This window comes from Pollicipes pollicipes, unplaced genomic scaffold, assembly GCF_011947565.3.
Source record: "Pollicipes pollicipes isolate AB1234 unplaced genomic scaffold, Ppol_2.1 Scaffold_4881;HRSCAF=5763_pilon_pilon_pilon, whole genome shotgun sequence".
Lineage (NCBI taxonomy): Eukaryota > Metazoa > Arthropoda > Thecostraca > Pollicipedomorpha > Pollicipedidae > Pollicipes > Pollicipes pollicipes.
The window spans coordinates 18,784,209-18,798,638 of NW_023596576.1; the positions used below are offsets into that span (position 1 = coordinate 18,784,209).

At 54.2% G+C, this 14,430-nt stretch overlaps 2 protein-coding genes across 2 annotated transcripts; one reads left to right on the forward strand and one right to left on the reverse strand.

Annotated features, from left to right (window-relative positions):
* Positions 1-994: 994 nt before the first annotated feature.
* On the forward strand, positions 995-11,048 carry LOC119100805 (carnitine O-acetyltransferase). The gene is made up of 11 exons (XM_037223947.1): positions 995-1,169; positions 2,001-2,200; positions 2,657-2,792; positions 3,217-3,389; positions 4,073-4,226; positions 4,495-4,666; positions 5,178-5,571; positions 6,469-6,591; positions 7,110-7,305; positions 8,282-8,419; positions 8,869-11,048. Exons 1-11 carry the CDS (start codon positions 1,119-1,121, stop codon positions 9,073-9,075), a joined length of 1,944 nt encoding a protein of 647 aa, XP_037079842.1. The 5' UTR covers positions 995-1,118; the 3' UTR covers positions 9,076-11,048.
* Positions 11,049-11,129: 81 nt separating this feature from the next.
* dbe (KRR1 small subunit processome component homolog dbe) lies at positions 11,130-13,539 on the reverse strand. The gene is made up of 2 exons (XM_037223948.1): positions 13,415-13,539; positions 11,130-12,284 (listed from the first exon to the last, which is right to left on the reverse strand). Exon 2 carries the CDS (start codon positions 12,274-12,276, stop codon positions 11,260-11,262), a length of 1,017 nt encoding a protein of 338 aa, XP_037079843.1. The 5' UTR covers positions 12,277-12,284; positions 13,415-13,539; the 3' UTR covers positions 11,130-11,259.
* Positions 13,540-14,430: the final 891 nt, after the last annotated feature.

The following is a 14,430-nucleotide window of genomic DNA, read 5'->3' on the forward strand; positions in this document are numbered from 1 at the left end:
ACGCATGAGAGCACGCTGTTGCTTTCAGTTTCCGGAGGCATGTCGCTTTACTACGGGTAATCCCTTGGTGTCATCTAGGCAACACCTGTTAATTTCCGCATTTGCCTGTTGTCGTCAAGCGCGTTCCACGCCGCACAAAGCCTTATTATTAGTATTGGTAACATTAGGTTTGCATAGACCGTTCGCCGTCGAAATTAATATCGTATGAGCTTGTATGGCTTCAATGCATCTCAAATCTTATTCAACTTTCGGAATGATGTGTCAAATGCTAAATCACTGAAAAGCACGTGTTTGTTACTGGCTACGGTAACGTTAGTCATTACGCTGCGAAGTCGGATAGTGACTTGGAAGGGATTAGAGGTAAGCCAGTTTATTTTTTTAACCAAGAGGACACTGCGTGCGTTGCGAGGCCAGCCGGATCATATCCGATGCGGCAGTTGTACATTTAGGAAATGTGGTCATGAAAGAGCATATGCATGTGTAAGTTAACCAAGGTAAATGTTGATCGAGTGGTATTGGAACATTGGACATATTGTCCGATGTACTAATGCCACTTGCACAGCTGTACAGCCAATTATTGCCAAGCTCAGCGCATTATCTGTTTCCATGCTTTTCTAACAGAAAGACCATGTTTGCCTCCCTATTTCAAGACACATTTCAAGGGGAGATATTCTTCAGCGTTTGTGCCTCGCACAAATCAATTCCTGAAGATTTGTGCTTCTTGCTGCTGAAAACTAGCTGAGGCCGTATTGGTGGTTGTTTAGGTGTGATTCTTTTAAAAATGTGGAAACAGTGCTGGGGGCAAACGTCTAGGTTGACAACTGTCTTCCTCAAACGGCTCGCACTCGGCGAGCGGCATAACAGGGGTCGCAATTGAAAAGTTGGCCTCCAGGGAAAAAATAATACAGATGAATATGGTAGCTTTTCATATGGTACCTTCAGCAGACTGACGCAGGAGAGACTATCCTGGTGTGCCGTGTTAGGATATTCTGCCTCTCGGCCTGGCGAAGCATCTACACAAGGGCCTCGGTCGGGGGAATCTGTTGTAGAGTGGAGTTGTGTGACAGTAGTTTTGTACCGAGCACCGTCGTATCGCAAGATCGTAAAGAAGATAAGGGATGTCGGGAACATTTTTGGCACAGAGGGTTGGAAAAACCACTGCATTTATTGTAAGTTGCGGTGTTAAGCATCAGATGTGCGCACACAGCTCACTGAGGCAGCTCGTTTTGCATTGCATTATAGTATTGAGGTCCAAGGTTTCAAATGCGCAGCAGGCACATTGTCTTTGACAATTTTGGTTGGTGGTAGTTTTTTATTCTTCAAGACATCATCATAGATCATCATCATTCTTAGACAGGAATTGTCCAGTATGTTTACACATTGATATGCTGGCACATAATTTGCAGTGAATACATCACTTGCCTGAAAGACCTGACTGCTAATGCTGAAAAAGAAGGGAAACTCTGTAACATCAAGCAGTATAGCATGCATGATGCTAATTACAGTAGAGCTGGTATTGATAGCTTTTGTCTGGTTAGAAATATGTTGCCCTGGCTACACTTTGCAAATATTGTGAGCTTGTAATTGAATAATGCATATTTTTAGAACTCCCCTAAGCAACACAATTTTGCATTGGTTTTGAACAGGAAATTTGGCTCAGTGAGCCGGTGGCTGTGTAACCAGCGTCAAGATGAATGACTATGCTATACAATGTATGGTGATATGAGGTTTGTGCAGTCCAAAGAGCCACATTCTGATCAACCTGTTGAGCTTGAGATGCTTTTATGGGAAGGGTATCCCCATAGCCACACTTTTCAGTGACTGCTCTATCATTTGCTGGGTCTAGAGGCCATTCTAGAGAGTCTTTAAATAAAAATTATTTTTCACACTTGTGCTGCATATGAAACATACATTTGCTGAGCTGATATGGTATAGCTATCTGTTTTAGGATTGCCCTAGTATTTGACCAGGTTGTAAATCAACCCAACCATGTGTTTCAGACACAGCAGAGCTGGCGGTTGCAGAACACATCAGTGGTATCTCAACTATGTCAGCGCAGCTTCCTACCATTCTCATATCCATGTCTGTCATTGCTGGTGCAGCAGTCTGCCCAGTACACCACCGCCCCACCCAAACCACAGCTGCAGCTGCCGAGGCTGCCCCTGCCTTCCCTTGAGTCAACCCTCACAAAATATATGAGGTAATTTGATAGAAAAGTGTAAAATGTGGTGTGGCTTTTTGTGATCAGAGGAGATCAAGGGAAAACAGGGATAGTAGCTTTTTACCTAGACCTAACACAATGGGAAGGTGCTTAGTTGCAAGCTGGAGACAACTCCACTGAGGTCACAAACTCAGGACCTCTGATACTGTCCTGAAACATGCTGCACTAGGTAAAAGGTGCAAAGGCATCCCATGCCATTCCAAGAATGCCTGATGAGCAGGTATGGCAAGAAGAAAGGCAGCTGCTTTGAAGTATGGTGTATTCAAAAACTGACTATTAACACTGTGGCAATGCTAAAAAAGGAGTGAGTGGAATCAGTAAACAGATAAAAACGTGTTAAAAGCTGACCCTCACTCTTGACTTGTATTGACTGTATGATATTGATCAATTATTATTGTCACACCACCAATTATCTTGAGTCTGTTGCTGCCTCAGATCTCTACGGCCGCTAATGAATCCGGATGAGCTTGTCTCCACTGAGCAGATGGTCAAAGAGTTCCTGAAGCCGGAGAGTACGGGGCAGAAGCTGCAGAAGTTTCTGGAGGAGAAATGCAACAGTTCAGATAACTGGGTAAGCTGCATGACCCTAAGTGGGTGTGCTACACAAGTGTATGGAGTACTTAGAGAGCGTAGTTTTTACGATCTCACTTTTGCTTTGCCTATACATTCTATTCATTATTGTTTTTGCTTTAGTACAGTGCAAGACAGTCGATGACTGCGAACTGTTCTGAGGTTTCCACCCTACCCATGTCTATTTTTAATGCATGTGACGTCATTACCGTGCTTTCCCGTGACATAGCACCGTGTCATAACACCGAGACATAACATCGTGATGTCTCCGTGGCCGGCTTGACCGAACTGGACCTAAGGCCGGGATGCCTCGACGCAGGCCTGAGCCTTAAACAGGCAGCCATCGTTTTTCGGCGGCGCGTCTTGCCTCGCTGTGGGCTGCGGCGTTCTGCCGTACGGTGACGTGTGACTGTCGGCGCCGCCAGCTGGCTGACTGGTGGCTGAACACCGCCTATCTGGAGTACCGCTCGCCCGTGGTGGTCTGGTCGTCGCCGGGCCTGGTCATGCCGCTCCAGCAGTGGGACACGCAGCAACAGCAGCTCAAGTACGCCGCTCGGCTCATCTCCGACGCCATGGGCTTCAAGAAGCTGCTCGACGAGTGAGTGCTAGGTGGGGCGGGGAGGGGCGGGGCGGGCGGACCCAGGCCGCAGCGTGCGCGGCGCGTGCGATGGAGCGACGGAGGCGTTCGGGACGGTCGGGACGGGATGGTGCGATAGATGGGGTATGTTTTTTGTTTGAAAAGGAATGCTACGCACGTCGTCACACCCGTTTTAATGAGCGTTAGCAACTGCATTGGCCATAGTAGCGCCCAAGGGCCATCGCGTTACTGAAATTCAAACCCGGGCTTCCCACGTGGAAGACCGACGTGGTGGCCCGAGACACTGTGCGAGGTGGAGGCGCAGTGGTGGACAGTGCAGTTGTGGGTAGATGGAAACCAGGATGGCGCGTTCCCCAGCTTTGACTGATGCGTTGGGGTTTCCACGGGGGCCGAGTGCTGGATGAATGTCCATCGTGCAGGGTTTATCGGGTGATATCGCTTGTGGCCCACATCGGACTTCTGTGATACGCATTTGTGACAAAGGCTGGGTTGTGGCCTGGATGTCCTGCCTCACCAGTATCCTATTGTTACCTGGTCTGCTCCCAGATTTCCTCCGCCACGGCGACGGGGGCTGTGACGCGACCGAGATAGGTCCTACTGTACCATGACCCAGCCCAACCTTGGTCCTTCGGCACGCCCGTGATCTGGCCGCCGTGACCCGTCGTGACCCGACCGCTGCGCAGGGGCCGGCTGCCACAGGAGTACGCCGGCCCGGACCCGCTCGACATGCGCCAGTACCAGGACGTGCTGGGCACGTGCCGCATCCCCGGCGTCAGCCACGACACGCTTCAGTTCCACCCGAGCTCCGAGCACGTGCTGGTGGCGCACCGCGGCCACGTGAGTGTCGTTCCGGCGAGCATCCGGCGCCCGGACCAGCAGACTCGCCGCTGCGTCACGTGACGCGACGCTCGGTTTTTGCGCCTGTCGCGTTGTCCTGAGCTGGGAATGGACCAATTTCCTGCTACAACTGTGTGAAAAAAGAGAGCAAAAAGTCTGCAAAAAGAGAATTCTTGGACAGCGTACGAGTTCAAGTTGGCCGATTGCCGTCCTTCACAGGCTTTAGGCGGGTCACTGCGTCGTGCCACTACTGCGCTGCCTGTTTCAGTTTTTCACCCTGAAGACGTACGGCCGCCACAAGAAGCTGCTGAGCGAGCCGCAGATCTATGAGCAGCTGTGCAAGATCGTGGAGGCGTCGCAGAAGGAGGCCGCGCCGGTCGGCATTCTCACCACCGAGAACAGGAACGTCTGGGGCAAGGCGTACAACAAGCTGCGCAAAGGTGGGCCGATTGCCGTCCTGAGCTCTGAGCTCTCGCGCGTAGGGCGCTGCCGCGGGTGCACCTCACCCTTGGCCCGCGGGACGGCGTTAGGGCCTTCTTCATCTGACGTCACATGCACAGCGTGCAGCTTTCGAAAGAGTGGTTAGCAACAGCGCGTCCGTCCCTGCCTCACACTTGCATGTTGCCCCCCAGACCGAGTGATGACGTGTGATGGCTGCCAATATCAACCATCGCTGTGGCTGCTGACACTTCCGCTCCACGGATTAAGCGCATTTCCGGGAAAAGGCGAAACTTATGTAAAAAAGCAGCAAAGGCGCAGTCTCTTTGATGATTGTGAAAGGAATGTCATTATGCGCCAGTGAGGAATAATGTGACGGGATCGCTGAGCCATTCTTCGTTTTCCCCACCTCAACATCTTTGCAAGCTTCAGCGGACTCCTCCTCGTCCCCCCCCCCCCCCCCACCCACCCCCCGTAACGGCCCACCCTGCTAACCGCGCGCCTCCTATCCAGACAAGCAGAACCGCCGCTCGCTGGACGCCATCCACTCGGCGCTGTTCGTGGTGTGCCTGGACGGCCCGGGCGCGCCGCTCGAGCTGAACCAGCAGACGGCCGCGGCGCTGCAGTGCGTGCACGGCGGCGGCGCCGCCTACAACTCGGCCAACCGCTGGTTCGACAAGTGCATCCAGTTCGTGGTCGGCTGCGAGGGCAACGTGGGCATCACGTACGAGCACTCGCCCGCCGAGGGTGTGCCGGTGGCGCGCATGATGGACTACCTGGTGCAGCACCGGACCGACGACGGCGGCCGGCTGCCGGCGCTGGACCCGGCCGAGCCCGAGCGGCTCGCCTTCCGGCTGGACGACGAGCTGCGCCACGAGCTGGCCCGCGCCCAGGAGGATCTTGACATGTGGGTGGTCCCATGTGGGTGTGCAGGAGCCGGGAGCGGGCGCCGCAGGAGCGCGGCAGGGGTGTGGGGGACGCTTGGACGGGGCAGGTGTTTACATACGGTTTTACGTTGGTTTGTATTTTCAGTTTAACGCTGGGTGCTTGATGCACGTTTTTCACTTTCCGGTGACTGGGGTATCGAAACTACCTGGAGCGGGATGTCATAGAGGGTCTGACCGTGCTATAAGCTGATATCGCTGGAGTTATGGCATTCCTCATTGGCCGTGTGCCAAGAAGCTCGCTAATCTGGGAACGTTCTTCGACTTAACATCCTGACAGAAATCGACGCGCTTCGATGAAAATAAGACATTCCGAAGTTACCCTGGTGACATCCTGTGCTTACAGATGTGCCTGCTACCCCTCCTGCCGATGACGGCGCGTGTCGTCCTGTCTCCGGGCTGTGTGTGGGCGGAGGCCACTCTCGCTCCCCGCCCCGTGTTTGTTTCCGTCCGGGCCGGGCCTGGCCGGTCCGCCTGGCTGTGCGCCCGGTGGCCGACACACGCCCTGTCGCAGTTGGCGGCCGGCGGCCGGACACGTGCGGCCGGCGGCCCGCGCCCCGTCAGGCCGCGCCCCCATCGTGTATAAATACCCAGCCTGCCCCTCCGGCGGCGCCGCCGCGGGTTACGGTCAAGGACCGCGCGGCGGGTGTGTCATCGGCGACCGCCCGGTCGCCGGGGACCTGTTTATGTGCGGCCCTCGCGCCAGGTGTTGACATGAAGAGCTGGGGAGCGGGGAGCCGGGAGCCGGGAGCCGGGAGCTGGGAGCCGTGACCCCAGGCGGACGGGACCGGTCAGAACGGTGAGATGGCCTCGAATGTGGCGACGGTGGCGGGCAGGGCTGAGCTGATGCTGTTTCTCAGGATGGTGCAGGACCTGGACATGGCCTGCTTCACGTACCCGGGCTACGGCAAGAAGTTCATCAAGTCGCAGCGGATGAGTCCTGACAGCTACATTCAGATGGCCATCCAGCTCGCCTATTACAGGTTCCGAGTATCCTTCTTTTGATTCGATGGGAGTTGGTGCGGAGTGTTGCGGCGTCCGACTGGGCCGTTATTTGAAGCTGTGCACAGGCCTCCCACCCAGGCCTGGTGTTATTTACACCTGAGTGGTGTCAGCTCAGTATTGCGTCGGCGGAATCGATGGTGCACTGAACCGACATCAGAAACATGGTTTTCTTTTTTCCGATGCTATCTTCTTTGAATCAAAGCCATTTGACTGGAGAACGATTGTCTGGCTAGGAAGAGTGGGGCGTTTTGGAGACTGATGTTGGCTTCCACGGGTCGGCCTCAGGTTAAGTTGAACGTTCCCCGTCTTCCCAAGATTGCATTTTTCCCCTTTTTCTGAGTCCGTGTGACCGTCCCTGGATATCGGTGAGGGCCGGCCGTCCTTCATCCCCCCATGCCGCTGACCCGACCGGAGCTGAACTCAGTCGGTCTCCAGGCCACCGCTCCTCTGCGTGTTAGACCTCCCACGCTGACCTGAGCTGACCTGACCTGACCAGGATCCACGGGGAGCCGGCCGCCACCTACGAGTCTGCCGCCACGCGCAAGTTCTCGCGGGGTCGCACCGAGACGATCCGCTCGTGTTCGGCCGAGTCGCTCGCCTTCTGCCGCGCCATGCTCGACTCCGTGCCCGACGCGCACAAGGTGGAGGCCCTCCGGAACGCCATCAACGCCCACAAGGAGTATGCCAAGGAGGTGAGTTGTCGCCCGGTCAGCGGCCGCCGTGCCAACGATGTGTGACGAGTGGGTGTGAGGCGGATTTCAAATAATTTGCGGGTTGGTGATGCTGAAGGTCGGCGAGGTACGCCAGGCCGGCGTCACGGGACTGGGTCGGCGAAGACGACGAGGTTGTTGGTTTCATTCGCGGAGGCTCATGCGAGTATTTTAGTGTACTGTCGTTGCAGGTGTGAACAACTTGTTATTTAGCAGATATGGGCTTGCTGGCTTCCTTCAACAGCGTACCTTGGTGTACGTGCGTAGCCGCAGGAAGTAATCGGTATATAGCTGGCTACTGTGCCAGCATGTCTGGCGTAGAGACTGATGCGAGGCTTACAAACATGAAGTGACCGGTGCATGTCTCATAAGAGGAGAGCCGCGTGACCTTTTAAATGCTGGACAACTTTCGAGACCTGTTTGTGATGTTCAGTGACAAAGCACCAGCTATTTTATTATTTGAACGGCGGCTTCCGCCTGACGAGACAAGAGCGTGCTGCATCTGTCATTAATTCACTAGTCCGTCGTTGTATTTGTTGCACAATAGATAGACTTCCTCCGCTGCTCAGCTGGGCAGGTGAGGGGGGGGGGCAGGTGACCGTCCCCGTCCCCATGCTGCTCTTCCCCGTGCTCTGGCCGTTCGCTAGCTCCCTCCGCTGCTCAGCCGGACAGGGGGGCAGGTGACCGTTCCCGTGCTGCTCTTCCCTGCGCTCCGGCCGTCGCCAGCTCCTGCCGGCATTTTTTGATCGAGCTGAACAAACCCCCTTCCGAGACGCGAACTTGATGCCGCTAGTTTTGTCGGTCTAGCCGCCTTTTTCACGCGGGGACCGTAGCCACAGCGGCCTTGGCGGCAGTCGCTGCAGGCGCACCGCCTGCGTGCGGGCTGCTGCCGTATGTTGCGCGTGCCACGCGGCGTCGGCGGCGGCCCTGTGCGTGACCGGTGGGCTCGGCGCGGCAGGCGGTGAACGGTCACGGCTGCGACCGGCACATGCTGGGGCTGAAGCTGGCGGCCATCGAGACCGGCGCCGACGTCCCCGACCTGTTCATGGACAACTCCTGGGCCAGGAGCACGCACATGAAGCTCTCCACCAGCCAGGTGGGCACCGGAGACAGCTGGTGTCGGCGACAGGAGATGCACGTGCTTGTGTCGCCGACAGCTGACTGTTGATGGCGGTAACACGAGACGCTTCAGTTTCCCGGCGACAGGTAGCCTAGCAGCGTTGTGATTACTTCTTTCCCAGACGGCTGTCAAGTGATGCATGGACGCATTGAACAGCGCCAACCATTGCTGTTGTTGTTATCTTTTCACAGGGGATACAGATTGCATGAAATTTAGTCTATGCACAAGCTTAGATATCGCGTTCCAAACCGCAACGTTTGTTTGCAACGCAACCGGTCCCCGTGATAATACAGGGTCATGACATTGCACCCACGTGCGCGTCGCAGTCAACGTTCCACTTTGCCTATGGTGTCTGTCTTACCCCATCGCCGCCGCCAGAGGCGGTGCGCGGCGTCCCCGGCCGACCCTCTCCGCCCGGCCCGCAGGTGCCGGTGGTGGCCGACGCGTTCATGTGTTACGGCCCGCTCGTTCCCGACGGCTACGGCTGCTGCTACAACCCGCGCGACACGCAGATCAACTTCGGCACGTCGGCCTGCAACTCGAGCCCGGCCACGGTGGCCGCCGACTTCAAGACGGCGCTGGAGAACACGCTCAACGACATGTTCAACCTGCTGCAGCGCAACAGCGGCTGAGAAGCGTCACTGGGCCGCGGCGGCGTGCGCGCTGCAGGGCAGAGAGCAGCGCTCGCCGCCCTGCGGCCGGGGAAGAGCCGTCACCCGGCGAGAGCGGCCAGAGGACTCAGTCGTAGGCGGACACGTACGATTGTTCGGCTGGCTTCCAGTGTGAGCTCAGCTCGAGGCGAAACTTTTGTGTCCGCGAGTTGTTTGTCGGTGCAAGCAGCCCCTGACTTGCATTTTCCCCTGTCGCGCCAAAGATAATGAAAGAAGAAGGTCCCCTCGCAAGAAAGCACTGGGCCTTTGTCAAAATTGCACCATATTTCGTGTCTTAACAGAGGTCCGTGTCCAGTATGTGTTGTTAGTGCCAGTTTAACATGCACGAACCACCTGCACTTAAGACACTTGAGAAGGCGTTCTGAAGAAACTTAGGAAACATGTTGATTCTGGACGATAAGCTCTGTATGAAACGGATGTGTATTGGTCACATTTGCATTTGACACATTTACCATTTCTACCAGGCGACGGAGATGGCGTGGGATAGTCACTGCGCTGTACTGAGCCTTCCGTACGTCGCACCGATCGCACTGATTTCTGTGTAGTGAAGCGTGTGACGCCGTGGCGCCCATGCGTAGCAGATCTGGCGGTGGTGGCGGACTTCGTGGACAGTTTGGAGCTCCCATTAATGGTGTCTTCCTTCACATAGTCTACAATCCCAATGTTAAGACAGCTGGTCGCGCTTTGTTGGACGCTTTGGGTTGCACTGGGCGCCCCGGTACCTTTGAATGATGAACATTGGGGCATAGTTGCGTCGCGCGATTTTACAAGAGCGCGTTTGCCCGATGTTACACTACAAATCGCGTTCTTGGAGTTTGGGCTGTGACAGTCGAGCTTTCACAGCTGGCACCCACCAGACCGGCATCGAATGTTCGGATAAGCTGGATCCTGTACAACTGTTGTGCGACTTTCTGCGCTAAAGGCTTACCGCCTGCAAGAAGCCTCACGAGCCGCGCGGCTGGAGGTCATTGCTAACGCGCGCGTGTGTATGATAGTGACTCGTGGAGTGACCTTTAACGACCCCGGGAGCGTGGCGCCGTGACCACACAGCGCGTCGCGGAGACCGCTGGACGGGCGCAGCGGGGGTCGCGCAAATGGAGGAGCGGCGCTCTTCGCCGCCGTGGCCCGTGCATTTAATGCAACGTTTCCCTGCCGGTCGGTGGCGGCCGTTTCCAGTAATCAATGCAATTTGGGGGGCGGTGTCGCGAAGGCGGGTCCGTCCTGCCGAGTGCAGTGTGCTGTACCCTGTAAAATCCCAGCCCACTGTCGTGTACGACCTGAGTGAAGCATAAATACATGATGGGACGGCATTGAATGCCATACACGCTGACACGGTGGTGACCCGTTACCATGTTAAGACGACCGGTAAGTGGACGCCCAGATAGCCAGTCTTGAAAGTGAACTGGCGAGAGCCCTTGATCAACAGGGCCTGGGCATTGGTCCATTGGTTACCGTGATAATCTTCTGAATTGAAATATTCGACATACGTGTGGTCCATGATACCGTGAAATGTCGACTGACAGTTGTAACAATATCTCTTTGGACGACCAGATTTGGTTGCAAGGCATTCACATTTTACTACAGTTTAGACCATACCACGATGTTTTTGCGGCATGCGAGACAGTGACACTTCTCAGGCAGGGGTAGGCAGACTAACGTGCCCTGCAACTGAATGCACTGAAACAGTAAAACTACTTGGCTGACGTCCCTATTTCTAGAAAATACGACAGCGACCTTCCTCCTACCACGCTCTTGCCTAACGTTAGCAAATGTAATGTTCTGCATTTCCCAAGTACGGACCGAAATCGCTGGCGGACCAAAAAGCAGCGGCAGCGGGGTCAAGCTCCCTCCTAAACCGGTGAAAATGTGGAGGATTCTGCTTTCAGGCTTTTTATCAGCTGACGCCATACCCCCCCCCCCTTCCCCCCAATGAGATACGCTGGATCCGACCTTGGCTATTAGCAGTGGTAACATTCCGACGAAATGCGCGGCTGATGACACACAAACAGGTAAAATGACATCACTTAAAATGTATCTCACAACGGTACAAGTACGTACAATGTTACGTGGTAACTCCAGGGAGTGTGGCAATTGCCCCCACCCTGAAAAGAAACGGGTCACGCGCGCGACCATCACATGAACACATTACGTAGCCACGCGCTTCTTTCTCTGTGCCTTTTTCACCTTGGCTTTGATCGCATCCACATCAATGTCATTGTCCCTCTTCTTCTCCACCTTCTTCTTGGGTTCCTTGGGCGGCACGTACACCTTGTTTCTCTCCTCCGTCCTTTTGGCCGACTCTTGCGCCATCTTCTCTCGCTGATCCTTCTTTTTAGCCGCTCGCCGCTGCTTCTCAAGCATGAAGTACTGCCCCGAGGCCAGCTCCTTGTCCACTTTGCTCTCTGGCATAGCAGGCGGGAACGGCGTGTATGGCTTCTTCTCCCGTTTCTTCATCGGCTGCTTTCTCTTCGTGGTGTTTTTCTTCTTGAACTTGGGCAGGAAGCGCTCCCAGCTTTCGTTCTTCAGCTGCGGATTTTTGCTCAGCTCGCGCTTGATCATCAGCGACTTGATGTTATAGATCGGGTGGATATTCTTCATAGTATCCTCGACAACCTGGCGCACGTGCTGCAGGCCGCGGTAAGGCCCTAACGCCGCCACTGTGTTGCCCTGCACCAGCACGTAGCAGTTTGTCAGCAGCTCAATGGCCTTGAGCGTCGAACCATTGGGTCCAATCAACCGCTGGCGCCGCTTCACGAAGCGGTCCTTGTTGCGCACCAGCGAGCCGATCTTGATGATATCGGCGCCGATATCGTCCTTCATGACCTTGATGGCCTGCTCGTACGGCACGCTGCGCGCCATCAGCTTGACCATGTCGCGCGCCTTGATGATGCTGTATGGGTCCCAGGTCTTGCGCGTGGTGGACACAGCCATGCTGCCCTCGACCGCGTCCAGCTCGGCGCGGATGAAGTATGGCTCCAGCACCTTCTGCACGAGCGGCCACACTTCACGCAGGTATGCCTCGCGGTACTTGGGGAACAGCGTGGCGAATGTGCTGGTCTCGAGCACGCCATGCGGGTTGTGCTCCGGCAGGAACTCAGGCACCTTCAGCGCCCAGGCATTCTCCACAGGACCATCTGGTACCTCCTGCTCAGCGTCACTCATTGTGTAATCTGCACGGGCACAGCAGGCATCTGGTGTCAGCCACAATCACATGACAGGCATATATGCAGTGCAGGATTGAGATCAATATGACAACATGAAATCCATGGGACCAAGGGAAATCCACTCCTGATAGCTGCCAAGGGTGGCAATGAAGAGAGCCAGCCACCTAAACACCTGGAAGTAGCACCTTGCTCTTCGGAGCCACCTTCATGTTGCAGCATATAGGCCTAACCGCGAGATCCACAAGCTTGCCATACCACATCACACAAGTTCTAAGAAATTGATCCAGCAAGTTGCTGTCAATTGTTAATTAATATGCAATGTTGCTGGTGAACTCATACTTTCATCTAAATGTCAGGGGCTAATTCAATATTACAGTAATGTCCAGAGCTTGAAAAGCTCTTTGAAAAAACTTGGGTTTGATGATAAATGTTCATGACTACTGAACTTAAGCCAGCAGATACTACTTAAGCATGCTTGATGTGTAATCTTGTGATTTGTTTCACAAAAAACTTATTCTAAATTTTGGAGCATTTGGAAATGCTGCATCACAAGTTGTTCTGGCTCGATCAAACTTTGCCTTGATAGTTTCCTATGGTTCCATTGAAATTCATCCCATTCTAATTCATGATCCCATTTGAATCAATAGGTGCAAAAACATCTCAGTTTTAGGAGAATTTGCTAAAATTAGAAATTACATTGTCAAAAGACTCATTATTTAATTGCTTAATTCTTTAAGATGAACATGCAAAATGAACAGGTAGCCCAGCTACAATCCTACAATGGTAACCTTGTAAACATAAGTAAGCCTTAGGATACACTTTGAGATTAAGTACACCCTTTTACCCCTTCATACCTTTGGATGCATATATTCATGCCTACATCCTGTTTGGGTTGTTTGCATACTTTCAGTATGTTCAATGATGCTCGTCAAATTTGATAATAAGTGTTAAGACCACAACTAAAAAATCTAAACAAAGTGTGTTATATTCAATCTGCACCACAGCCTCCACCCACGGGGCATTGCGCATGTGGGTATGCTGGACAATCTTCAATATTGTTACTTTGCGGGTTGTACCACCCTGACCTTAAGGTGTCTAGTGTACGGGCTGCTAAAAACACGTGCGGCTCCCTTTACCTTTGGTAGTGAGCTTGCCTTCCTGTGCCCAATGCTATCTATGCCCGCGCCCACGCCAAGACGGCCCTCCACCCTTGCCCCTCACTGACTTCACTTTGCCCCCCACTCCGTTGCTCTGCGTATTCACGTGCCTTTTGAGCGACGCTATCTTGTGTTCAAGGTGTGTGAGTTGTTGTACTGAACAAAGGCTGTGACGCATACGCTAATGAGTGACGTCATCGGGAGAAGTACTGTAGATTTAACATCTTACAGCGCGGCAACTGCACAGCGCTGGCGGAGCCGGGCCGTGGTAGGAGTGCTAATGTTAAAAGCACACAGTGTCCAAGGTACATAAAGGCCACAGCACACAACGGCGACCTGTTGAGGGCGGCGACGCGCTCGTAGCTGCCATGAGGACAACGCCCGAGCTCAGGCTCAGCAACACAAGGAAGCGTTTGGCGAGCACTGGGAACAGTTCAGAATTTCTGTGGCAGTGTGCAGGTCCCAACAAGGTACACGTGGAGCCGTGCAGCAACATCCAAACGCATCACAGGAGAGCACACTGGGGTGTAGACGCGCACACGCAAAGTGCTGTTTGCGGTCGTCCGCGCCGACCACACCGGCCAATCATGAGCCTGTGGCGGTTAGCAAGACGTCGGACCCTAGAATCCACGGCTCGCTGCTTCAACAGCCGGGGATGCCAGCAGCTCTCCAAGGGCTGGCGAAGACCACAGATCAGTGGACGCGACGTGGGGTTCCTGAGGAGCTGGGTGACGGCAGCTCGCCGCGATCGCCAACAACTGGGATACACCACGTGCTGCCCCCGCTCCAACCTACAGTAGCCGAACCTAATGTAGCAAGGCAGTTAAGACAATGCATCACATTCGAAGATATTGATGCAGGTCTCACATATGATTAAATTAGCTCACTTTTAAGTGCAAACTACTCAAGATAACACCAATTCATTTTTAGTGCATATCCTGCTCAATACGTCATCCTCTGCGTAATGCAATGCTTGTATGGCGTCATAGGATTGT

Coding starts and splice junctions, on each gene's coding strand:
- LOC119100805 (XM_037223947.1), top strand. CDS start 1,119: ATGTCGGGAACATTTTTGGCACAGAGGGTTGGAAAAACCACTGCATTT. Junction 2,201..2,656: donor ACCCTCACAAAATATATGAG/GTAATTTGATAG, acceptor TTGCTGCCTCAG/ATCTCTACGGCCGCTAATGA. Junction 6,592..7,109: donor ATCCAGCTCGCCTATTACAG/GTTCCGAGTATC, acceptor TGACCTGACCAG/GATCCACGGGGAGCCGGCCG.
- dbe (XM_037223948.1), bottom strand. CDS start 12,276: ATGAGTGACGCTGAGCAGGAGGTACCAGATGGTCCTGTGGAGAATGCC.